The 26526-nt window shown below is 39.9% G+C and overlaps 1 protein-coding gene across 1 annotated transcript in view; it reads left to right on the forward strand.

Moving 5' to 3' along the window:
* The window catches only part of PHEX (phosphate regulating endopeptidase X-linked), a 132328-nt gene that overhangs the window by 97696 nt on the left and 8106 nt on the right, over positions 1-26526 (forward strand). Inside the window, exons 15-18 of the mRNA XM_074946129.1 lie at positions 7331-7389; positions 18033-18087; positions 21755-21822; positions 24273-24403. Of these exons, the coding sequence (XP_074802230.1) occupies positions 7331-7389; positions 18033-18087; positions 21755-21822; positions 24273-24403 (313 nt within the window). The remainder of the gene's footprint in view (positions 1-7330; positions 7390-18032; positions 18088-21754; positions 21823-24272; positions 24404-26526) is intronic.

A 26526-nucleotide genomic window follows, 5' to 3' on the forward strand; every position in this document is an offset into this window, starting at 1 on the left:
GGTAAAAGATAATGAGGTTAGAGACCAGTGTTTTAGCAGTATTTGTTGTCTGTCCATGGGCATATATGTGCACATTTTTTAGACTTGTTTTGAATATCCAGAGAACAATAAAATGGCTAATCTCAGTGTCTGTATAGAGCCTTCATAGCCCTATCAGCAAATGAATAAACACTGCCTCCCAGAGAACTTTGTTTTTTATTACATAGAATGCAGCGTGATACTATGATGAATATGAGTATACCTCTGTGTTTGGTACTTCTCTAATACTAATCCTCCTCCTTTAAAGTCCAGACACTACCCTTAAGACTTTACAGTCTGGGAAAATCTTTCATCAGGCTCACTAGGATGTAGAGACTGGAGTCATAAGCAGCTGATGGCAATATTGTTGGGAGAGTGGGGGCTATACTGTGTAAGCTAAAAAAGTAGTAAGTACTAAGCAGAAATTTAAATTGGTTGGTATAATTCCTTGAACTTCTTCTAATTTTAATTCGGTTTCTGGAACATTCTTTTACCCCATACTCTTACCCAGAGAGGTTACTGGGGAAAAAGGGCTCCAATTGTGCTGCTTGGATGGCTGTGGTTAATGAAGGTCACACCAGCATATGCTTCATATGGATAGGCAGGTCTGCTGAATTCAGCTACCTCAGGAGACAAAAAAGCGGTGAAGAGGCTGATGGCTGCTTGAGACACGTTCAGCTATTGGATCAGTAAACCTGTGGGGGGGGGGGGGGGTAGGCTGCTCTGCAGAAGAGAAGGCTTAAAAAGAGCCACCTGTGACTTTTACCCACTCTTTGGGCATCATTTAAAGTGGTGATATGGCAGTAAAGATGGGCCCAGCATGGCCAGCTGTCACAGGATGCCCTTGCTGCATCACTGCTGCCCCTGCCTTGGGGAGAGAGAAAGCAGCCTGTTGTGTGGGTGCTTAGTGCCTAGCCACCTATTTGCAAAAGAAAGTGCATTTAACCAGAATAACAGGTGAGATGCGGGAATATTAGGATGCACACACACCAAGCAGAGGCAGACTCTTTCTTCTATGTCTTCTTTTTGTCTCAGACATGCCAATAATAGGTGAAAAGAGGCTTAGATTTATAATTTAACTGGTAACAGAGCAGCTGGTAACTCTTAGATATTTTGACACTGATCTTTCATCTACCCTTATGGCTAGGTTTTGTGGCATGGGTAGTATAGAACAGCAGTTCTCAAACTTCATTGTGCCACGACCCCCTTTTGACAAAAAAAATTACTACACAACCCCAGAAGGGGGGACCGAAGCCTGAGCCTTCCTCTGACCCGGGCAAGGGGGCCAAAGCTGATATCCAAGGGATTCAGCCCCAGGGGGAGGGGGACTGTAAATTGAACCCTGCCACCCAGGGCTGAAGCCGAAGCCTGAGTCCTACCACTCAGGACAAAGCCCTTGGGCTTCACCTTTGGCCCTGGGCCCCAGCAAGTCTAATGCCAGTACTGGTGACCCCATTAAAACACGGTCGTGACCCACTTTGGGGTCCCAACCCACAGTTTGAGAACCCCTGGTATAGAAGATCAAACACAGTTCTAAATTTTTTGCAGAACCTAGAGTATAAGTCAAAACAGCCTGAGTTCAGGATGGACAGGCAGAGCAATTTATGAATTTACTTAATTTTTAAATTTAACACACAAATGTAACCTAACATTAACTTACAGATTTTGATATCTTACTTTGCTTTATCTCATTGAAGGGGCATGGCAGATTCTGAATGAAGTTGTATTTAGTCTGAAGTGATGCAATTTCAGTGGATTCACTCTACTGCCTCTCATGAAATATGCTGCCTGATGCATTTTGAGCATGGCTCAAGGTGCACCACAGGACTCCTGAATTTCACTGCATCTGTCTATTAATTTATAATGTGCCTATCTCCATGGTATCTCAGTGCCAAATTAAGAATTGCACTTTGTCAGTAAAATATTCTATTCTCCCTGTCTCCTTAATACAAACAGACAGGAACAAAAGATTAAGGAAAACTATTTAAAAATGTATCCCTGAGAAATTATGCAGGGACATTCTTCAGCCCTCATTTAAGGGGAGCTTTTACAAAAATTGGGTTTTGCATCATGCTGTGTAAGCATCATATTTGTCTCATTCTGATGTCATGGGGTTTCACAGCCGAGGGTCCTCCATCAAGAATGCTTTGTTTTCATTGAATACAACCGTCTTGGTGGTTACGGAGAGGGAAGTGGTCTACAAGATAGACCCTGTGCCAAGTCTTAAAGATAAGTTCAAGGACTGTGAAGTGGATACAGCCAATGGAGGCAGGTAGAACAGTGATATGATATACTCTCTTGGCCTTTCATGATGGGCTGCTGAGTGTTGTATAAACTCACATTCCCACCAACCTTTACCATCAACCCAGGCAGAGTGAAGTACAGTAATCCAACTTCGAAGTGACAAATATATTTATTGTAATGGTTAGGTCCTCATCCAAGAAGAGTAGGTGCAGACTCCTCAGGTTAGCCAAAGGCATTTCTTGCCATTGATATTATCTTTGTGTCCTGTAATAGTGATGAGTCCAATTTGGCCCTAAAGATAAGAAGCCAAGCAACAATAAAAGGGTGTGGGGAGAGGGATAAAACATACAATATATATATATATTTTAAGTATCAATTATCCTCAGAAGGTCCTAGAACTAGGTGGCAATTTAGTCCTTGGGTCAATCTTGAGGAGGGATTTGAAGAAGAAGAGCATAATGGCCTTTAGATAAGGTCAGGGAGGACTTTCCATGTGTAAGTGGTGGGGTAGAAAGAAGTGCAAAGGCAGTTGTGGGAGAAGGGGGGACAAACACCTGGGTTGAGGCTGAAATTCTGGTGGATACTTGCCTATATTCCAAGATACTTTGAAATTCAAAAATAAATGTTCAGTATTTCAGATGTGGCCCTTGAGGTTCCCTCCTCAGACCGACGAAATCTAAATTGGTGGTTAGTCCTGCAGACCATTGTAAAGTCATGCAGTTTGTCCTGTGGGTGAGCCCCACTTTCCAAATGTCTGCATCATTCACAAATCGTTGCTCTGACTGTTTTTATTTCTTGACTCTTCCCCCCCCCGAAGCACCTGTCGACTTCTGACTTTCACTGTTTTACTGAAATATTTCCACCATTTCATCACTTTATTACCGAGATTTTTTTCCGGAAAAAGCCTTTCTCTTAAATAAAACTCTGCAGGGAGGATTACCCTTAGTAATCAGAGTCCATAAAATGATGGATATTTAAGACATGCCTATGACATCAGTCTTTGATGTTTCAATTGATTAATTCTCTGGTTCCTGCATTGTAAAAGAGGCAGCACAACGCTGAAAATAAAATGAGAGAGGGAGGCTGATTAATGTATTGATTAAAGAATGTACACTGCCATTTTAAGATTCTATTCTTTATTGCACAATTTAACTAAGAATTGCAATTGCCAACAAAAGCACATTAAGACTATAACTCCACAGATAACTAATTCCGTTGCTTGTTTTACAGTAATGTCACCGAAAGCATACATTTTCCAGGCTCTGATTATCTCGCCTTTTACCTTCTTCTTTCTATCCTACTTCCTCCCCACGTGCTTTTGTTCTGTTGCTCCCACTCAATCCAGTCGCTTGACTCCACTTCCAGTGCAGATGTTTCTTTGATCCCAACCCAGTCCCTCAGCCTCTTCTTGCCCTATCCCCTTGCTTATATTTGAAAATGCATGCAGCTTAGTAGCTTTGCCAGAGTCTCTACTGGACCAGAAGTGGCTGCGTGCTTCCAGTGTCTCAGTACTTTAGATGAGGGTTTCTGCCTCGTATTTGACCAGCCTGGCTGGGTTTTTTTATGGATTTGCCAGTTGGCAAAAAAATAATTTAATCTGTCGGGTTTTTTTTACATGGGTCTAAAGATATGCATTATTATCACAATACACTTTGATATCTAATGTTAAAAGTTTCTGTGTCCAGCTAAAGATGTTGCAGTGGTCCCACTTCTGTAGTGGAAGTAAGAAAAAGTTATTAATCTTACCTATATGTGTTCTCTCTCTACATGCTATTAGTGGCTGTTGAAGGAGGGGGAGTTGCAGAGTTGGCTTGGGGTTCAGGGTGTGGCTTGCCTTCTTCGGCGGTGGGTGCTTTTTTATTTTGCATTTCAACAGTGGTAACCTTAGCAGCAGGTGGCAATGCCACTTGCAAAAATTTGGCCCAGCTGGATCCTGTCAGGGCAGCAGGGCCACACCTGAGTAGTGCTATGAGCTTGCAATGCCTGGAGTGAGGAGCCAAGCCCAGCCAGCGCTCAGGAGCCACAGGAGTAACCGCTGTGTGGTGAGTGGGGGATGGGCTCTGCCACAGGCCTGCCCCTCCCACTCCTCTTTGGTGGCAGAACCCGAACCCCTCTCCCATGACCTCCTATTCACCCTTGGGGCAGGACCTGATCCCCTCCCCCACCCCATCTATTTACTGGGTTGTGACAGGCCATAACCCACTCAGGGACAGGCCCCAACGCCCTTCCCCCAGCCTATATACTGGATCACACCAGGCCATCAACATTTACAAATAGGTCCTGAGTCTGAAAAGGTTGAAAACCACAGCTTTAGATCATCTCTTTTAGCTGGTTCTTGGAGTGTATTGTATTTGTGAGCTCACAAGTGTCTCACTTGCTTGTGATGAAACATAGGTTAGGAAGGCTGTGGGGTGCTGGGAAAGGGTTGTGTTTGGAAGGGACCAGACTGTTGGAAATTAAGGAGGTGGTTTCTGAGGCTGTGTAGCTTGGTTTTAAAAGCGCCGAGGAACTTACTGTATGGTTAAGGCATGGAAGAGCATTCAAGCAAAAGGGAACCTCTGAACTTTTTGTCAGGGTACCCTCCATCAGTAGTCACATTGGTGCAAATTCTAACTTCAGTGAGAGTTTTACCCAAGTAAGGACTTCAGGGTCAGTTGTACATGCTGCACCCTGATAAATCTTTCTAAATTTCACTTTCAGATTTCACCTTTCTAAAGGGGAATGAAAATATTTTAAAACAGAGTAATTCAGAAGGGATTCCTCAACATTTGTCTTTCAATATTTGTTGTTTTTAACTTGAGAGGGTTTTTGCCTACTAAGACCTAAATTCAGAGTTGAACGTTTTTATAGCTGCTTTGAATGGCATCACTAATGCTTTGAAAATAACATTCCTTATACTGTTTTCTATAATAGTGAAGTCATTAATTGTAGTAAGAGAAACCCTGAACTCTGCTTTTTGCAGGTAAGTAAAATCAGAACTAACTGGTTTTCTATACCAGTTTGTCCCCCCATTTAAAATCATTTTAATATTTTAATCTCTATTGTGCATGTATCCTGTTACCTGGGATTTTAATCTCTCCATCATTTTATGTGGCCTGCCATTACCATATAAGCACCTCCCCATTAAAGATTGTGTTACCCTCATACATCCTCATAAAGTTGGAAAGTGCTATTATTGCCATTGTACAGATAGGGGCAGTGAGGCACAGAGATGGTAAGGCCTAGATTTTTAAAAGGTATTTAGGCATCACTCTGTTCAGAATTGCAAGGCTTAAGTAACTTAGATGGAAAAGCCTCATTTTCAAAAGTGAATTAGGCACTTAAGAAGTTTGAGTCCTATTGACTTTCAGTGAGACTTTCTGAAGTTGTTGCTTTAACTTTCTAAAGTTTTGATCTTACATTCTGAAAAAATTCTAGCATCTCATGTGGTAACTCAAGAATTTTTCCATACAGACATTTATTATATCTGGGCCTAATTTATCACAAATTACCCATTAATTCTCATTATTTTTATGCTTAATTTTATTTTAATTTTTTCATTATAAAAACCTGAGGTGAAATCCTGGCCCCATTGAAGTCAATGGCAAAATTCTCATTGGCCTCAGTAGAAGCAGAATTTCACCTGCAGGGAGGGTCTGACTCTAGTCCCAGTAAAGTCTATGTGACTTTTGCTATTAACTTCAATAGGTGAAGTGTTAATCCATATCTTATTGCAGTACAAGTTCAGCCAGGGTTAATATTAAATCCTTCAAATCTTGCCGGCGCAGGTTCTGTTACAATATTAGTGGAAAAGCTCCAATATTCTGGTTTCTCCATTGCAAGCTATGCATTTATGGCTTGGAACACAAAGAGCAGCAAGGAAAACACATGACCAATTGAAGATAATTCTTTTGTGCATTGTTTGCAGACCAGTGCAATATTTGTGACCACAATGAACCTCACTTTTGTTAATAACTAACTCTTTTGTTAATAAATGACATTAGAGGGTGAGAAGATCACTGAGTTGTGGGGCAGTAGGAGATAATGCTTAGCATATTACATCTTCCTGCATTAACTAACCTACCTGTTTAAAGGCCCAATCCTGCTCACACTGACACTCAAGTAACTTTACCCAAGTGAGTATTCCCATTGGAAGCAATAGGACTAACTATTTGAGTAATGTTACTCATGTGCATGTTGGTTGGATCAGACCCTACAGTAGGTAAATAAATATATTACTCATTTTACAGGTGGGGAAACTAGAAGATTAAATTGCTAGTCCAGACCATTCAATGAATCAGTGGAAAAGCTGGATTTGAATTTCAGGAGTTCCTGTAACCTCGTCCTTTGCATTGTCCCCTAGCCTACAGTACAGAATATTTCACTTCTAGGCCATTGGTTAATAGTTGCTGAAAGCTATTGCAATCTTTACTAATGATAAAATAATTAGCAGTAGTTGCTGAATAGCCTATGGAAATCATTTTTCTTTCCTTTGTTCTTATTAGAGATACCTCCATATAATTGAAATCATCCTAATAGGCATGGGTAGTCACTTTGTCAGGGGTTGCAGGAAAGAGACCACTGACTGAAAAGCCTTGACTACTCATTTCTAAATTCAGTCCTCTAATTTCTATAGGTAGTTTCTCCATTGAGTGGGTTGAAGTACATTGCTGAGACAGTGCAAAGGACTTTGCATTGCTGCTGTCTATGTGGCAGCTGTTCATTTTAAATAGAGGAATTCATTGTCCAAGGCTGTCCATTTGGCATCTTTCATAAGCACTAAAATCTGTTAAAAAGAACACAAAAATAGAATAAGTGTTAGCAAGTTGTACCCTCCAGTCACTGCTCTGTTAAGCATTATTTGATTATAGTCATTTAAAATAATGTCAGTAGATAGATTTAAATGATCCAAAAATCACAAATCGCAATTGACAAAATTGCAGAAATAATTACATTTGCAATGTATCTAATGGCTTTTAATCTCTTGGTTTAATTTAACTGAATTAGCCTTTTATCTTTGATTATTCCATTCACAAGCCCAACACACTGACAACCAATATTTTGTTGCTGTTTATTGCTATTTTTACAGGTGGTTTACTAGTCCAACCACTGTCAACGCTTTCTATAGTGCATCGACCAACCAGATCAGTGAGTACCCGACTTTTTTTTCTTCTTTAATTATTTGTTTGGAAAAGGATATGTATGAAGGCATACCTTTTCAGCTGATACCAGGAGGAGCTACAGGTGTTTGGGACCTGAAAATCAGGCCCAGAGGTGAGTCACATCAGCCACCCCCAAAATTAAACATTTTAAGTTAGTGTACACCACTGAAAATGCAAACCTAAATTCCTTCCACAATCATGCAATAATACAGCATTTGTTTACCAGTGAATGTGTACAGAGGTAAGTGGTCCAGATAGTAAGGGCTCAGTCCTGATCTCTGTCATATTTGTGCAAGTCCATTGAAGTCTATGGGCATGAATGGGTATTATAGAACGCTGCATTTGGCCTTAAATTCTTGTCTGGTTTGTCTGAATTTATCTTGTAATTACAGAACAACACCTTTTAACCTAATCTTGGATTACTGGTTCCCTTTTTAAAAAAATATTCTGGCCAGCTAGTTTAGCTTCATCACACTTTGGTTCCAGGGTTCCTGAAATAATATGGCTGAGATTTTCAAAGCTGTTTAGAGGATCTGGATGCCCAATTCCAATTTGTTTTAATGGGAATTTTGCATCCAAATTTCTTAAGTGATGTTTGAAAATCCCAGACTATATTTCTAAGGCTGGAGGGATGGTAGTGTTATCTTTACCTTGATACTTCTCTTCCACCTCCCAGCTGAGAGAGTTACTGGCAGCAGTATCCTTTTTTTTCCCTGTGGTTTCAGGCTCTGCATAGCTCTCTGGCATAACCTCTATGCTTGGGGGTCCCTTACCACAGGCTTGTCAGAGTTCTTTGGTTGGCTCCCCCACCATTTTCTTAAATCTCTTTTTATCACACTATGAAGTAATTCCTGAAACTAATGGAATGAATATGCCAGACTGAAGGTAGACAGGAAGTCCTGTCTAGTGGTTAAAGTAGGGAATTGGCACTTATGTCGCCTGGATTGTATGCTCAGCTATTCCTGTAACTAACTTGTGCCCCTGCACAAGTCATTTAACTTCTCTGTGGCTTAGTGTACTCATTTGTAAAATGGGTGCAATAATTAGGCACTTATCCTAAAAATAGCCCTAGGTATATTCTGCTCCACTTTTACTGAAAGGTCACCTCTATTAAGCAACTGATTTTTGAGTGATCATTTAAGATAGTTATCTAAAGTACATATGAAAAATAACTGCCTTTTCCTGTTAAATTAAGAACAAACTTCCCAGGTTTTCAGATTTAGAGTATAGCTAAGGTTGAAGTTTAGCAAGCACAGAATAAAATCTATTACTGTTACATATACTTTATTATTGAATCCTTTCAAACTTACCACATCATTCAGCTCTCACAGCTGCTCTGACATAGCACATTAAAGAAAGCTATAATGAGCGGCTGGAGTTACTGATGCTGAATTTCACACTGCCTGTGTCTAATGGTATCACGAAGCAGAGAGCTGTCAAATGTAACCAGTCAGTCATGGGTGTAGAAGCAATTGTATTTTATATCATGACTGCTGACCTTGCACTACTTGCATTTGACCTTGGGTTTTGGATAGTGCTGCTCACTGTCTTTAAGGCTGTTCTCAGGTGCAAAAGAATGTACATGGTCTGAGCTGATCTGGTTCAGAGAGAGCCCGGTATGGTATTTACCTCTGCATGGGAAGGGTCATAAGTGGAACCTTTCATTATAAACTATGTGAGCTAGGGAGAGGGATACAAAGAGGTACAGTATAACTGGTGGCTCGCCATTTTTTAAGATAGGAAATTTAAAATGAACTAGCTGTTGTTGAAAGTCAGAGGGATTTGCTGAACTCTGGAGGCTGGCCCTCAATGCCACTCACTATCAAACCTCCTTTAAAAGCTGATAATTCCAGGAAAGAGCTCCACCATTATCTGGGATGGAATTCCTGGAAGTATAGAAAATAAATTCATTCAAGAGGGCTGTATTCACTCTCTCAGAAAACTTCACTCATGAGAGCTACATCTCACGTTTTTAGTAACCATTCATGTTGAATATCCTAAGAGCTGGGGAAAATACTACACAGACTGTGGATATGGAGTCACCTCTTTAAGCAAACTAGATTCTACTAGGTTTAGTGTTTGCTTTCAGTGTGTGACAGGAATATTTGTAGAAATGGTGAATTTTAAGTGAATGAGGGGGATTGTTTATGAAAAGCAAGTTTTATATTAGTAAGTGATAGGATTTACAGCAGAAACCTAATTCTGAAAGCTAATGGGAACTAATCAAAATAACCAGTAAAACTTGAATTTCAAATACTCACAGCAAGCTGCTTGCAAACAATATATAGACAAAGGACTGTTTTGTTTTGAACAATGAATTTTGAATAGTGAATACATTCTAAATAAACCTAAATGTTTTATGGATAATTCATAAATTCATAGAAAGAAGTGAGCGTAGTCTTTTGGTGACTACTGACAACTACTGCAATATGTCCCCTTTCTTATGCCCATCTCACTCTAGCAATCCTTCATGCCCAGCTCTGCATTAGTGAGTGGAATATTGGTGGCCGGCTATCCCATCCAGGGCCTTTGGCAAGTCCGTTTCTCATATTGCCTATCCCTTACAGCCCCATGCGCCTGCATGGCTTCTGTGGCTGCAATATATTTCACTGATATAAACAGTTTTCATTAACTACCACTGTATGTTCAAGGAAGCACTGCAAGCTCCAAAAAGGCAAATTGAGTGTTTTTAATTTCATCTTGACTATTATGCCTGCTGTATTGAGTACTGACTCATAAGGAAGAATGCCACGTACTGACTCACGAGATCTTTCTTAGTAGAAAGCAGAAACATGAAGATTAAAAAAATTAATGAATAGATTGGGGAGAATACAGCAAAATTTGCATGAAGATGAAAATGCTATCGGCTTGGTTGAGCTCATGTAAAGCAGATTCCTATTGCCCTGCTCATTGTCTATATTTCACTAATATACAGTATATAGAATCCAGAACCCATTTTTCTAGTTTCTAATTCTTTCTTTTAGATAAAGCAGACCTGTTGACAGTGCAAGTTGTTTTCTCAAAAGAGAGGTAATCAGATATACCAGGTAAAGGAATGCAACCGTCCGTTATAGGCAGTATACATACTGTTATTACAGTTACATCAAAGAATTTTTGTATCTGTTCATTCTGCTTGGTTCCTCTTTCCTTAAATAATTCACTTGTTAATTTAATTGAGGTGTATTAGATTAACCAATGCAGCCCATTTATTTTTGAATGCAGCCCATTAATTTCTTAACATTTCACCTCATATTTTTGAGTATTTACTGAGCAATGTAACCCACCGATTTTGGGTAGTTTTTACTCAAGGAAGCAGTTGTAAGCCATTGCCTTTATAAACAGATCCATGTATCATGGTATCTGAGTATTCTCTGTATGTAGAATACTGCAAATGCCATGGTTTTAATTGCAACCTTTGGTACAGTGCATTGACTGGCTTATCTTTTTCCATAATGGGCTTTTAGGGCCTGATCCAAAATCTATTGAAGATACTGGAAAGACTGCTATTGACTTCAGTAGGCTTTAAATCAGGTTCTTACTGAATTAGGTACCTAAGTAAATCAATAAATGTAAAAAAACCCAAAAGTAATAACTGAAAGGCTTATGGCAAGCGTCTACTACTGTATTTCTATTGAGGAAAGAGTTTAGCATCATTATAGCACTCAAAATGCAGTATAACTCTCTGGCCTTTAAAAGACAAAAAATGGAATGCTACAACAAAGAAGAGAACAGGAAGCTTGAAATTTGGCAGGCTTAATTTCCTTAACGTGTATAAATGTATAACATTTTCTATTTTGTGTGAAAACTTCAGCACTTTTGATCAGCTAATTATGATTATAGACAGTAGATTTGCATGGGATGGAGCTAAATTTAGGCATAAACTGAATCATATGCTCATTAGATAAGAACATATATTGATGTATCAGATATTGAGCCCCACTGGATAGGTATGAACATCTATAGATACAAGTGTCTTTTTTATTCACTTATTGTGATATGTCAGTTCCCCTGATGTATGGTGTCAGTCAAGATGCCTCTAGTCTACAGAGAGCTGCCTCATTACATTTTAGAGAAAGTACCCTTTCAAACATTACAGAAAATGCCAGATGAGACCTTATATCTCCTGCTAAGCATCTTGCAAGATGTACGTGCTTGATGGTGTGCAGCTGAGGAAAGCTCTCTGGTATCTGGTGGCTAAGGAAATGCAACAAATACAGTCTCCAGTATTCACAGTCTCAGAGAAGCAACTGCAGTTTCCTCAGGAGCTCTTTTCTTTTCCTGAAGGTCTGGGTTAATCAGAAGTTTACTGACGAAGAAGCAGTTTCAAAATAGTCCATTGGCTTCCTGAAGGCTAATGGGCAGAGCAGTTTTGGAATCAACATTTCTGAGCAGTGTTCTCAATGAAGAGATTCAAGTTGTTCCCATTTTCCTAATGACCCAGCGGTCACTTTCATTTTAAACTACATTCACAGGCAAGACAATGAGCAAGTCTCTTCCCCCCCGCCCCCTGCTTTCCTGATGTTCTTATCTACAAATGCCCAAAATAGAAGAAATTTTTCCTCGTACAGTTTTTGTTTCTGGGGAATCCTAGATATTCCCTTTCCTTAAGAAAAATATGTAAATGTTTTTTGTAAAAATATTCTTTTCCTTTTTTCTAGGTCCTTAAGTGGCCCACCTCACCGTGCTATCTGAGCCCTCATAAACATTAATGCACTTACCCTCACAAAACCCCCATGAGAGAGGAAAGTAGTATTATCCCCATTTTCACAACACCTCTATGAGAGAGGGAAGTAACAGTATTCCTGTTTTATAGGTGGGGAGAGAGATTAAGCTTCTTTCTCAAAATCAAATGGTAAATCTTTGTCAGAGCTGGGAACTGAAAGTCTATTGAGTCCGATGCCTTTGCCATAATATCCTTTTTCCTCTTTACGTGTGAGCTGAATTTGATCCAATGCATCTACTTTTTAAATTAAGGTTTGCACTTATGCACAGTATGGCCCAGTTAGTCTGCCTTCCAGAGCTGATTCTGTTTGTTCTGCGAATTCACAGGATGTATGGGGTGAAATGACCATTCTTCTTGTTCAACTCCTTGTGTTAGTTTGAATCCCTTTGACTTTTGGCCATCACTCAATCTTCTGTTCATCTATTACCAATTCTAAACCTCATAATTTGGATCCACCCTATGAAAATTTGAAAACCATGTTACAGACTTTACACACATAAACTAAACACATGTCTGGGACCTGCTGAACACAATTCTGAACAAAGTATACATCTTAGGGATCATCTTGCTATTTATCACCTATCACTAGTATCTGTGTGCTAAGATCACTATCGAGTCAGAATCTGTTTTAAACATGCCAGTGCAGTTAGTGGTAAGTGTGGATACACGGATGTGATTTGGAAAGTGGTTTTGCTAACACACTTTAGAAGACCCAGTGCCACCCAATCAAATATTTTACAAGATAAATCTTAGGGCATTTGAAACCAGAGTTGGAGCTGAATCTAAAATTCCCCATGCTTCTGTGAGTCTTATTTGGTGTTATGGTTCAGACTCATCACCGGTTAGAATAATGTAAAATGTGTTGTTTATTGCATAGTTTCAGTGCACTAGCAGGGGAAACCTGGAAGCTGAAGTGTTGCTTTAATTGTGGGGATTTTGCAGTGGTGTAGTGATTAAAAAAAAAAGTGGGTAAACTAATCTAAACTAAATTCCACATTCCCCAAATGGGAAGTGGGTAAACTCTGTTTCCTTGTGTTTCCTCTTAAGTATGTGACTGGGATTTTGACTTTGTTCAAATCAAAATTCAATGGAGTAAACCAACATGGTAGAATTGGAAGAAAATGTTTGCATGAAGCCAGGTGGTGTCAAGCTATTTCCTGTCACAGCCCGCTAGTGTAAAATGAGCAAATCTAATTACTTGTACTTATTTGGGCAAATAACTTCGTCTCCCTGTGCCTCAGTTTGTCTATCTGTGAAATGTGAATAATACTTACCAATCTTACAAATATGTTAATTAATTAATGCTGATAACTTAGTTTATACAAACATGTAAAGCACTCCGAGAGAGAAGTTCCACTGTAAAGGTGGAAAATGCTGTATTTTAAAACTTGAAATATACACCAACAAACTACACATCCCCTTGTTAGGGATGCAGATTGAGAGTTGATATGTTGATATGAGAGTCAAGTTTCCTTCAGTGAAGTTAAAAGTAGTCCTATGCAGGTCAAGGATGTCAATTAGAGTTTTAAACTCAGAATAAATTCAAAGCTAAACATTTAAAAAGCAGGATAGGTACAATCAATTGCCTGCAAAACTGTAAAAAAAGATGTTGCATTTTGGGAGTATATTCTAAACAAGTGGAGGGTTCAGCAGATAAATAATGGAAGGGCAGTAGCAGCAGCAATAGCAAATATTTTTAAAGGTGGAGTTGTAGGGCACCTTCACTCACAAACATTTTGAAAGAAACACCCCTCTCCCCCCCCCACAACCACCACCACCACATTTTCCACAACCAGGAAAAGGAAAATGTCTTGTCCAAATAAGTGGTATTTTTATTTCTAAATTAAGACAATGACACGAGCGGAAAAACTGCAAAATTCAGGCTCAATCCTGTAAACATTTACGCATATGAGCGTCAAAGCCTGGCCCAGTCTCCCTGTCTGGACAGACATCCATCTGTTGTGAATGGACCCAACCTCTGGATGCCATGTGCTCCTAAGCCAAATAGGTCAGGCAGAGCTGCATTGTTGTTTGTAGATCTGGGACTCTAAGCACATTCCCAGGTGCAGGCCCCAGTCTCTGCGCACCATCTTTGAGATGTGGGGCTTCGCAGCTAAGCTGCCTTAGACCTAATCAGTGCCTCAACTCTCCCGAGCCCTCCTGTTGCTTATACGTTGTGACAAAGTTCCTCCTCTGCCTTGGTGGGTCCTGCGCTTATTGGCGGATTTGCTCGAATTTGCTCAGAGATTCACGGCAGCCTTCAGTTTGGCCACTTTTGCTAGTGGCTCAAACCTGCCGTTCACTCAGCTAACCTCATCACTGGCCAGCATGGGGAAAGGGAGGAGAACAATCCCCGCAGTCTCTGCTGACCCACCTAGTGAGTCGGGGGATAGGCCAGGGACCTTCCTGTCTGGTGGGACCCACTGTCCAAGTCACCACCTCTTGTAACAAGCAGGGAGTTGGGGGGAATGGGATGAGGTTCCAGCCCAGGGCCCTGTGGATTGCAGCTGTCTCCAGTGGCTCCTGTAACAGCTGCATGACAGCTACAACTCCCTGGGCTACTTCCCCATGGCCTCTTCCCAACACCTTCTTTATTCTCACCACAGGACTTTCCTCCTGATGGCTGATAATGCTTGTACTTCTCAGTGTTCCAGTAGTATGCATTCTCACTCCCAGCTCCTCGCACGTACCTCACTGACTGAAGTGAGGTCCTTTTAAAAACCAGGTGCCCTGATTAGCCTGCCTGTCCTCATTGATTCTGGTAGCTTCTTAATTGGCTCCAGGTGTCCTAATTAGCCTGCCTTAATTGGTTCCAGCAACTTCCTGATTGTTCTGGAACAGCCCATTATCTTACTCAGGGAAAAGGGACCTCCTTAATCTGGGGCTAATATATCTACCTTCCAGGTCCTGTGGATCCCCCTCATAGGCTGGGGGGGATCCTTTAGCAGTGGGCGGATCTCTATAGGGTCACTTTCCTGTAGCCATCTGGCGTGACCCTGTCACAACGTGTTCCTTCAGAATTCCACCTCACTGTGTGGGTGCTCTGAACTCACTTAACCTTTTCAAGGACAATGTAGCAGGCAAGCAAGGAACACAGGCTTATCAAAGGAATTAACCACAGCCACTTTTACAATTAAGTAAGTACTAGAGATTTACAGTTCTTCGCAGAAGAACTAACAGTCCTGAGACACACCCTCTCCATGACTGATCTCATCCTTCCTGTGAGTCTGAGGGCTGGTCAGCATTTCACATGAGGCAGTAACTTTCCTACCCTCTTCCACTCTCTCTCCAGCCTGGTTTTCTGGCATGTGATGGTGGACAGCTCTCTTCTTCTGAAAGCAGCCCACCCCTTACATATAGTCTCTGATTCTGTTTTGTCTTGTGACCAGACTGGGAAATTCTAACCCCCAAGTCATGCAAGTCCCCATGAAGAAAAGCATTGTCCCCTGTATTGTCACAGGGAATCATTCTGAGTTGGTGGCCCTTGAAGGCTCTCCCACTGTAGTCCTCTCTGAGATGTGCCACACCCTATCCTGGAGGGGTAGTGTCTGGACTGGCCGTGGCAGGGTCAGGCTGGCTTTCCAACACAAAATGGCAGTTAGCACATTGAAATGGATCACAGAATATAAAAATGGAAGTCACAAACAAAATGAAGTTCACAGTTTGATACATGCATATCTTACTTGGTCACGGTGAGTTACTTTACTCACACAAATAGACTTATTAAATCAATGGAACTACTCATATGAGCAACATTACTCACACCACATTAATATTTATAGAAGTTGGCCCTTGGACACTGAGGGCTCATGTGCCAATGAATGCACCTATACAAGACAGTAAAGGGACGATTTGGAGCCCTGCGTGGGCTACCTGCATGTCACAACATGGAGGAGACCAGATTGCAATATTCCACAGTCCAGTCTGGAGAGTTTTTTATTGACTTCAAAAGGTTTGGATCAGATCCTAACAGAATGTGTGATTTGTCACTTCCTAAACTCATTTATGAAGAAGCTTTGTCAGTGGGACCTATTCTAATGATGATACCAAAATTTGTTAGTCTATAAGGTGCCACAAGTACTCCTGTTCTTTTAACGCTTACATAGGATTTTTCATCTTTAGATCTCAAAATGACTTACAAAGGAGGTCAGTATCATTTTACAGATGGGAAAAGTGAGGCACAGGAAGTGAAGGGTCTTGCTGAAGTCCACCCAGTAGGCTAGTGGCAGAACCAGGAATACAGCCCACATCTCCTGAGTCCCAGTCCATTGGCCTGTCCACTAAGAGTAAAGATCTAAGAGTAAAGATCTCATCAGGATACTTGAGAGTGCCATTAATATGAGATGTTTGACAATACACATGGTGAATATGAATGCCTACTCTTCTAGTTGTGATGCAAGATCAGGAAAGCCTTGGTAACTAGTGTAATTTATATTTTTACAGCACAAAAATAAAGAGGCCAAACATGGTCTGAACAACAAAAGAGCATCCAGGGAACTATAAAAACCCAGATAATAAGTTTTACAAAAAGTTATTTTTCATAAATCAATTGCTAACAGGTGGCTATGGCAGCAAGGGAGAAAGAGCAGGCAGGCAGCAGATGGGCAGGCCAGGAGGTCATACCACTTGCTGCATCACTTGACATGAATTACATGCAGTATGTTCTTTTAAAAGACTCTGGGAGGATAACAATGAAATCTTGGCTCACATTTACCTTAGCTGGGCAAAATTCCATGCTCTGTTTATAAATAAAAGACCTAAAATCTTATTAAGTGTCTTTTTTGTTTTGATTTTAATGTTCATGTGGTTTTTATGTTTTGCGACAGTAACATTCTTTGGCAATCAGAGTATGGTGGAAAAGTTAGAAATTGCAATGAACCAGTCTGAGAAACATCATTGTCATAGCGACTTTATATATGCTTAAGATACTCTAAAAAAGAGAAATGGAGATATAGGCCAACTCTTTTCAAAAGGGGGCTCCTGAAGCTATACACCTAACTCTATATCTAAGCACACAAGTGGCTTGATTTTTCACCCCATTTTGAAAAACATGGCCAGAGAGTCTCAATCTTGTGTAGTGGCTGTTAACCAGTTGCTATATTTAACCCCAGATAAGGCAGAACTTCAGAGCAGGAAATTGACTTCTGTATGTGTAATGAAATGTAGTTTAGTGGTTAGAAATGGACCAGGGATTTGTGAGTTCTAGGTACTATTGCTGTCTCTATGTGATCTTGGGTAAATCACTCACTGGAGTGTCAGCACTGATAACCTTTCAACTGCAGATTATTTTACCAGTAACTTCCAACTGATGCACTTATTGGGTATGGTTGGATGTTCCTATCAAGCCTTGATAATCTATTCATACTGTGATCCTGATTCAACAAGTTGGTTAAGCATATGGGTTACTTTAAACAACCCACTGATTTTAATGGGACTGTTCATATGGTTAAAAATAGGAACATGCTTAAGTACCTTGCAGAATTGGGGCTCCAGGAGCCTGGGGAGCAAGTTCTTAATTTTTTTTTCCATTTTGTCTGTTACTCCTGCCCTTCTGTATGTATTGTCAAGAGCTTGGAGGCCAGAGAAATGGCTCCGTCCCTTTGCATGGGAAGAGCAGTGCAGCCAGCAATGTATGTAGCCCCAAACCCAGAGAGAAAGCACAAGGAAAGTTCTGCTCGTCTAGATGTCTAACATAGGACAACAAACTGTCCCAGGTCATAGTGCAACATCCTGTTGCCACTGCACTGGGAACAAGGAGGATCTGTGATCTGTTTGAAGACCCATAAGCTAATTATCAGCGCACTGTTTTGAAGTTGTTTTGCAGAACCCTCGTAAAACCCTCCTCATGGCTTCATCATTCAGCTGGATTGAATTTGCTTCTAACTTTTGTATTTTGACTATTACAGGATTCCCAGCAGGAGAACTCCAAAAGCCTTTCTTTTGGGGGACGGAATATCCTAGGTAAGTAAGAAAGGAAAACTATAGTAAGTAGGCAATGAGGAGTAAAAGAGTTGCAAAGGTACGTTCTTGTGTGAAATGAAAGGGAGCATGAAGTGAAAGAGTGTATTGATACAGCAGCCCAAAACAATGTGTACAGTAGAAATGTATAATCATGGCATGAAGAAACTGACAACAGGAGAGCCCTTCGGGATGTGTCCTTCTGCTGCAGGCTGCTTTTTCTATTGAAAAACCAGGTTGATCTGAAAAGCTGCTGCCTTGTGATATACCTGTTTTTACCTTGGGAAACTGGATGTCTCTGTGTTGTTTTAAACTGAGGATTGATTGCTTTGAGGAATTCGTAAATAATTGTGTCTGATTTGGGTGTTTTGATTCTGTAGTGAGCAGAAGAGAGCAACGTGTGCATGAAGTCTAGCAGAAGAGAGCAACGTGTGCATGAAGTCTATTAGAAGAGAACTGTAAATAATGGAAACAAAAACTTTCATCTGCACTGAATGCTGCCCCACCCCAGCTAAGAGGGGCATTTAGTGTATTCCTCCTTTAAAATTTCATTATTTTCTTACTATAATTTTAAACTAATATTGGACCTGCTCCAAAGCCTCCTGAAGTGAATGGCAGCATTTCCATTGACTTCAGTGGGTTTTGGATTACGTCCAAAAGGCTTGGATCCACAAAAGGAACATAGGGGTTTTGAGGCTCAGTACTTCAAGGCCTAACTTGTGCCTAGAAAATCACAGGAACACACTGCAATTCACAGAGTCTGAATTAGGCCCTTAGGCTCCCTATACAATTAATGGGGAGAGAGAGGTGCCTAGGAATGGGATCCACAAAAGCCAGCGTGTTAGGTGGGGAGCCCCCATAAACTAGCCAATGGGAGATGCTGGTGAGAAGGGAGTTAGGAGTCCTGGAGTTAGGTGCCTAAGTCTGGGCTGCAGGATTTGCTCTGCTTCTGCTCTACAGCTGGGAACTCCTCTCCTGGAATCAGACATCTTAGGTGCCTAAGTACTTTTGTGGACCTGGGCCAAAGTGCTTGATGTCCCTCTTAGGGCCTCATCAAGGCAATAAATATCTCTCAGGATCATGAGCTTTAATCCAGCGAAGCACTTTAGCACATGCTTGCCTTTAAGCAGATGACCAGTTCCACTGGGGCCGTGGTTAACATGTGCTGTTATAGGGGGAAATGATTTCAGGTCACCTTTAATCATGCTTAGTGAAAAGTCCCTACTTCCATGCAATTCAATATTTTCATACTTGGGGAGGGACAAGAGAATAAAAAGACCCTGATAACAGTTTCAGAAAGCTATCTTGCTATCAAATGAGACCAATTACTACTGACAGGTGTGTTTAATAAATTCCATTGTTTACCTTTAAACATATGTTGTATTTATTATATTTCAATTGGGACGAGTGCCCCTCTAAATAGAAATTTTGGCAGTAAATATAAAGATATGTATTAAACTTAGGAACAAATAAATTCATGTTCAAGATTATTTCTTATGAGCCAAGTGACTTTCTTGTGGTGCAGTAAGTAGGAATAAAGGGAGGTGCTGTCCAGTTAACTCCTTTTCTACAATGCTTATTTCAGTGTGGTCAATTCCAGTTTTGTTCTCTGAGCTGATTTCTTGGTACCCTGATCTCCTGTCAAAGAGCTGAAATTGTGGTTCTTTTAAACAATTATGCCTCACATATTTCTCTTCTTTGTTACTCTAACTTATACAAGTTGTCAAGGTTCCTTCCACACTCTGAACTCTAGGGTACAGATGTGGGGATCTGCATGAAAACCCCCTAAGCTTATTTTTACCATCTTAGGTTAAAACTTCCCCAGGGTACAAACTATTTTACCTTTTGCCCTTGGACTTTATTGCTGCCACCACCAAACGTCTAACAAATATATAACAGGGAAAGAGCCCGCTTGGAAACGTCTTTCCCCCCCAAATCCTCCCCAAACCCTACACCCCCTTTCTTGGGGAAGGCTTGATAAAAATCCTCACCAATTTGCATAGGTGAACACAGACCCAAACCCTTGGATCTTAAGAACAATGAAATAGCAATCAAGTTCTTAAAAGAAGAATTTTAATTGAAGAAAAAGTAAAAGAATCACCTCTGTAAAATCAGGATGGTAAATACCTTACAGGGTAATCAAATCCAAAACATAGAGAATCCCTCTCAGCAAAACCTTAAGTTACAAAAAGACACAAAAACAGGAATATACATTCCATTCAGCACAGCTTATTTTCTCAGCCATTTAAACAAAACAGAATCTAACGCATATCTAGCTAGATTACTTACTAAGTTCTAAGACTCCATTCCTTTTCTGTTCCCGGCAAAAGTATCACCCAGACAGAGAGAACCTTTGTTCTCCCCACCCCCCAGCTTTGAAAGTATCTTGTCTCCTCATTGGTCATTTTGATCAGGTGCCAGCAAGGTTGTCTTAGCTTCTTAACCCTTTACAGGTGAAAGGGTTTTGCCTCTGGCCAGGAGGGATTGAAAGGTGTTTACCCTTCCTTTTATATTTATGACACAAGGCATTTTCACTCCTTTACTCATCAGAATGACATTTAGTAAACAAATGAATCTGCTCTATATCAAACAGCTTGGCTTATTCTGGATCTTTTGTCAGTCCATATAATAGAGACCATACATGAGTGCTGGAATCAGAAAAAAAGAATTGTCATATTTTGGGGGGATTAAATCATAAACACTTTTTTGGGCATGACTGAAATGAACAATTATTATGTGATGGATCATTATGCCCAGTAATAAAATGTTACTTCAAACCCTTTGCCTTTTCCTGTTACTATACAATGTGTTATTAATACACTAATATACACTACTTTGTTGTATGGCATTTCTGTAACGTGTGACGTATGTAAAGTTCCAGAAGAATAACTTAGCAAATACAAGATGTGTTTCGTGAATACCTCTTCTGAATGAAAATTTCACACACGTCTTTTCCTCTCACCATAGAAGAACATCCGAAAATTGAAAACAAAAATACACTGTACAAACAAACCAGGAAGATGTCAATTATTATCTGCCAGGAACATGAAATGATTGTCTCCTTTCTGGCTCTTCAGTGTATTAGATCTGATTGTAGATAATCTCTTATTTCTGCACAGGTGAAGGGAAATAGGATAATACCTCTTTTGAAAACAATGGGAATCTGTTTAATGTTTCAGACATTAAATGCCATGCATTTGCAAGCTTGTCTATCACATACTCAGAGAAGAGTCATTAGATTTTTAATCTTTTAATCTTTGATCTGTGCTTTTAATCTTTGATCTGTGCTTTTCTTTAACTACAATAACAGAATAATTTTACCCTTAACACTACCCAGTTCCCAGTTAGAAAATAAATGCTGCAATCAGTTGGAAGCCCCCTTTTTATTTTGAGTCCTGATGATGACATAAGATATTTGTATAGAAAATCTAGCCACCTCAGAGATGACAACAATGCCTTTAAGGTTTTATTTTCACCCTTCTTTAATAAACAAGGTTTTTCATGTTCCACCTTTCACTATCAGAAGCTTTGAGAGGAACTTTGTGGATGTAGGTTTTAGACACAAAAAATCTTTTCTGAAATGGAAACCTGTTCTATCCTCTATCTCATCTGCTTTGATGTTCATATGCATGCATATGTTGTAAGGTGAAACTGCTCTTTTGTGTTATAGGTCTTTAAGTTATGGTGCCATTGGAGTAATTGTTGGGCATGAGTTTACCCATGGATTTGATAATAATGGTGAGTAATTGTCCACATTTATATTGTTCTTCTTTTTGGATTTGTTGAATAGAAAAAAAAGATGCGTTGAAGCAGCTTTATGTGTACATATTTTCAACAATGATAAGATGTGTGAAGAGGACCATAAGATTGTAAAAAGAATGGTTTAGTTTTGTATGGATTCCTGCTGAAGTTGGGCCAAGAGGGATTTTTTATGAGTGAGTATTTTCCCCCGGTCTGAAACAGAACAAAAAGAAAAATAATAGAAACTATCCAATAAAATGAAATTCTGAAAAAAAGATGTTTTGGGCTAACGGAAATGTTTTATTTTGACAAAATCAAAACCTTTCCATTCTGATTTTTGCTTTACAAAATTAATTTACATAATACAAAATTTTAAAAAGCAAAAATAATTTCAAAATGGAAAATCAAAATGTTCCATTCAGAATGTTTATCAACATCTTTCCATTTTTTCTTTTGGAATGCATTTTCCTTTAAATTGACATGCTTCTGCAGAGTGTTTTGCTTTTGTGAAACAGAACCATTTTCCATCAGAAAATGCCAATCAGAAAATTTCTGACCAGCTCTAGTTCCTTCCACTGCTGCAATAGATATAACAATTAATAGACTTATGTCTTTGTCTTCTCATTGTCATATTGATTATGAGAAGTAGAAGTCTGTAGAAAATTATGGCAACGTATAACACACAGTTTATGGCAGTGTATTGTAAGGTATTGATCTGACTGGTCTGTGGTTGACTGGCTGATTTCTCTCTGGGCATGTCCACACTGCAATTAAAACACAGTGGCTGGTCAGTGCCAGCTGACTGTGGCTCACAGGGCTCTCAGGCTAAGGAGCTGTTTAATTGCTGTGTAGACATTTGGGCACAGGCTGGAGCCCAGGCTCTGGGACGTTGCAAGGTGGGAGGGTCCCAGAGCTCAGGCTGCAACCTAAACCTGAACATCTACTCCACAGTTAAGCAGCCCCTTAGCCAGAGCCCAAGTCAGCTGGCACGGGCCAGCCACAGGTGTCTAATTGCAGTGTAGACATAGCATATGTCATGAGGCTTTAGACAGGCAAACTGGGAAGCAGGAAGCATAGAAGTGTAGTATCAATTTTATAATATAGCAACCATGTGCCTGTTTTCAGAATCACAATTATATGAGCTGAGGATGAAAAATAACCACAGTTAGATTTTACTGGAAAGTTCCTATTTCTGTAATATTGTACAACTCCGAGCTATGTCATTGACATCACTCATGGGATAAAAGTTGTTATAAAAATGGGAACGGAGACACTGGATGAAGTAGAGGCCCACTGATAAAAATGGGAGCTTTGCCATTGATGTCAGTGGGGGCAGGATTTCACCCAGTGGCTAAGTCCATTTTAAACAAAAATATAAAATACAAATATGGATGTGGCCAAAAATAAATAAATAAATAAAGCCATTAGTCAAAAACTGATGACTAATCATGTCACCCTTTTTGGCTCTAAACATCTTAATGTCAATTGTTTTGATCCTTCTGGGTTCAATAATCTGCATGAAGAATAACTCAGAACAATTATGATTTTATGTGTGTGAAAGTAAGTTTTCTCTGAAAAATGGCTATGTAAAATAACACAATCTTCCTCAGCAAGTCATATCCTTGTGTATATTCAGAGTCATATTTGATTACTTTAGTTACAAACTTAAGTTTTTCTGCTTTTACTCTTATTCACACTGCACAGTCAAGATAGTTTTGGGAGTGCGTGCTGGATTCCATTCTGGCTCACAGGTCATTACATGAATTGTCTACTATGGTCTAACTGCAGTGTTAAATTCTGCCCTTAGTTACTCTTGTGAAATCCCTTATTCTCCAATTTCCAGCTATATAAATTCATCCTGGGATCTGAGAGTCAAGCTGTGTTATTTCCAGCTTGTGCATCAACATCCAAAAAAGAATCTCTAGACTATATTCTCAGTCACATATGTGCAACCCCATTGGCTAGGATGGCTGCTGCAGAGTGATGTACAGGTGTTAGCACTGTAAAATAATGCCATCTTAGAGGAAGAACCCAAAGCAGAGAATGTAATCTGGGTCTCTCTCAGAATAATTACATGCAAGACAAAGTACACAGCCACACCGTTAGGCAAACTACAAAGGCTATAACTCCATACCCTCTTGGGTTGAATCTTCCTTTTCCCGATTAAGTGAATGATATGCCTAATGTTGCATCTTTTTGAGATTCACTGACTGAGTGGCATTCGCTGGATGGCATGACCACAGGAGTTGGGTTTCTGTAATGCTACCTTTAGCTGAGGGACAAAAATCAGAAGATCTAAGTGAATTAAGCAGAATAAGCAAGTGTGGACAAACTGATGTGAAGTAATACATCTGTTTTACTACTCTAACTTCTTGTATTTGTGTCCATGCTATGCTACAAATACTGCAAAAAGTATATTTTTCTCAAAAATGTCTTCTGGTTTTTAGGTCGTAAGTATGACAAGAATGGAAATTTAGATCCCTGGTGGTCCACTGACTCTGAAGAAAAATTCAAAGAGAAGACAAAATGCATGATTAACCAGTACAATAACTATTACTGGAAGAGAGCTGGCTTAAATGTATGTAACATGCCAGTGGCTGAAGTCCCTGATAGTTTACTTATTTTTTCATGATTACCAACATGTTGGAATGCTACAAGTGAATGGGCTATTCATAACAAATGCTTTGAGATGAATGTAGCTGTTTTTCTGTTCATGTACTATACATGAAGTGAGCACATTTATTTAATTAAAGTTGTTTGTCAAATTATTAGTCGAAATAAATTACAACAAGAGACTCTTTGTTGAGAGGGTTAAACTGCTTCTCATAGTGAGGTCAACAGTGGAGGCAGTGTGAGTGGGTGAAGCCAAGCAGCAGGAGTAGTCCAGTGGGGATGTATGTGTTAAATGCCCTCTAATGGCAGTGTCAGCATAGAACAGTGATTGGAGCCGTGTAGTGGCAGCTACCATTTTTTTTAAAAGAAGGAACTAATAGTGTGTTTAGCAATCCCACCCAATACATCAGAAAATAAATTAACATTATAGTGTGGAGACACAAGCTACAGCTTATTTCCCATTCAACTCTTGCTATTTGTGGACATGTTGCTGATCAAATGAATCAAGTAGTAAACAATCATTCACAGCAACTGCAGAGTTGAAAAAGGAAATAGAAATGAAATTTGTGTATTGGCTATCAGAAGCATGGGCTCCTCCTGAATATATACAGGTTTAAACGGTACATTTCTTGAATGGAGCATAAATAGGGACCCTGGGTGTGGAATACTGGCCCCACTGATATCATTTGCAGAACTCCCATTGACTTCTATGGGGCCAGGATTTTTACATTTTTATGGTTAAATCCATATCCTTAAAACCCAATTTCTACCTCCTGTCTTGACATTTCAAAAGCAGAATTAACTCACCTGCTCTTGCACCTCCTCACAATAAGTTGTTAAAGGTATTGTTAGTTGTTCATCAGCTGAGTGATGATGATGTGCCACTGACCAATCAGCAATCCAGTGACTCAAGTTTGCAGTGCTGGATATCAGCCAATTTACAAATAAAATACCTCCCGCTGTTTGTTAAGCATCTCTGCTGCCACCATCATCACCACAAGAGAGGTATCACTTAAGACACAGAAAATGTTGTGGAGGAGCTGCTGGAACTCACCCACTCGTTCCATGCTGTTGCTATTGGCCCATCCATTAGTCTCTTGCTTTCTGGAGGTCCTGACTGTGGTTAGGAGGATTTGGACCCTCCCTCATCTGTGAAGTTGTAGGAACTGCTGCTAGTGCACAGTCATGTCATCTACAGGACTTCACTGAGGTGAAGATATTTAGTTCTTCCTTTTCTGTGAAGCATCATATTGCACTTTATGATAGGGTCATTTTTGTTATGTTTCAGGGTGTGCGCACACACAGATAAAAATATAAAATACCCCTTTTGGAACACTGGAATGTAAAACTACTTTATTTCTTAGAATTCAGAATGATACACACAGTCCCACACAGAGAGAGACAAAGCAGGCTGCTCCCTAAGACATAGGCACAACTCTCCTAACTTTGTTCTAGACTGGCTTTTTCCTGACTAACTGCTGCTCCCAGATTACACACTTCCCTACAGAGTCCCCAAGCATGCAAGCAGGACCATCCTCTTTCAACTCCTCTTTCAATTTGAAATGAAAAGGTCTCCAAAAAGGTGCTTAATGAAAGAAGTAGATATGAAAATAGATATAGTTTCAGACTTTGCCAATACCAAAGAGCTGTGGTGTTAAGAAATTCTCTTGTTCTCCCATCACTATCATGATCCCTTTTAGCCACAGCCATTTTAGTGATCTGATCCAGAGTCCATTGAAGTCAATGGAAAGATTCCCATTCACTCCAAAGGCCTTTGACTAGACCATTGTGCCACTGATAATTTGTCCAGTCCTAAATTTCAAACTGTTGCTTCATACCATTTTATCAGCTGTTGCATTGGAATCATATTTTAATTAATTTGATTCTAAACTTGATCCTGTGGTTGTTTTTTGTATAAAAAGTTGGAGGAAAAAACTAATGAATTACCAATACAATCTGATAACTCAAGAACCCTTATAGGTCTGGTGATAATAGATAGTGCTCTACTCCACAGAAAATGAGAGGTTCTTTCAGATTATATTAAATATTGTAATATCAGGATATTGGGTTTATCAGCATTTAGATGAC

The sequence above is a fragment of the Natator depressus genome, chromosome 1 (assembly GCF_965152275.1).
Source record: "Natator depressus isolate rNatDep1 chromosome 1, rNatDep2.hap1, whole genome shotgun sequence".
In the NCBI taxonomy this organism is placed as follows: domain Eukaryota; kingdom Metazoa; phylum Chordata; order Testudines; family Cheloniidae; genus Natator; species Natator depressus.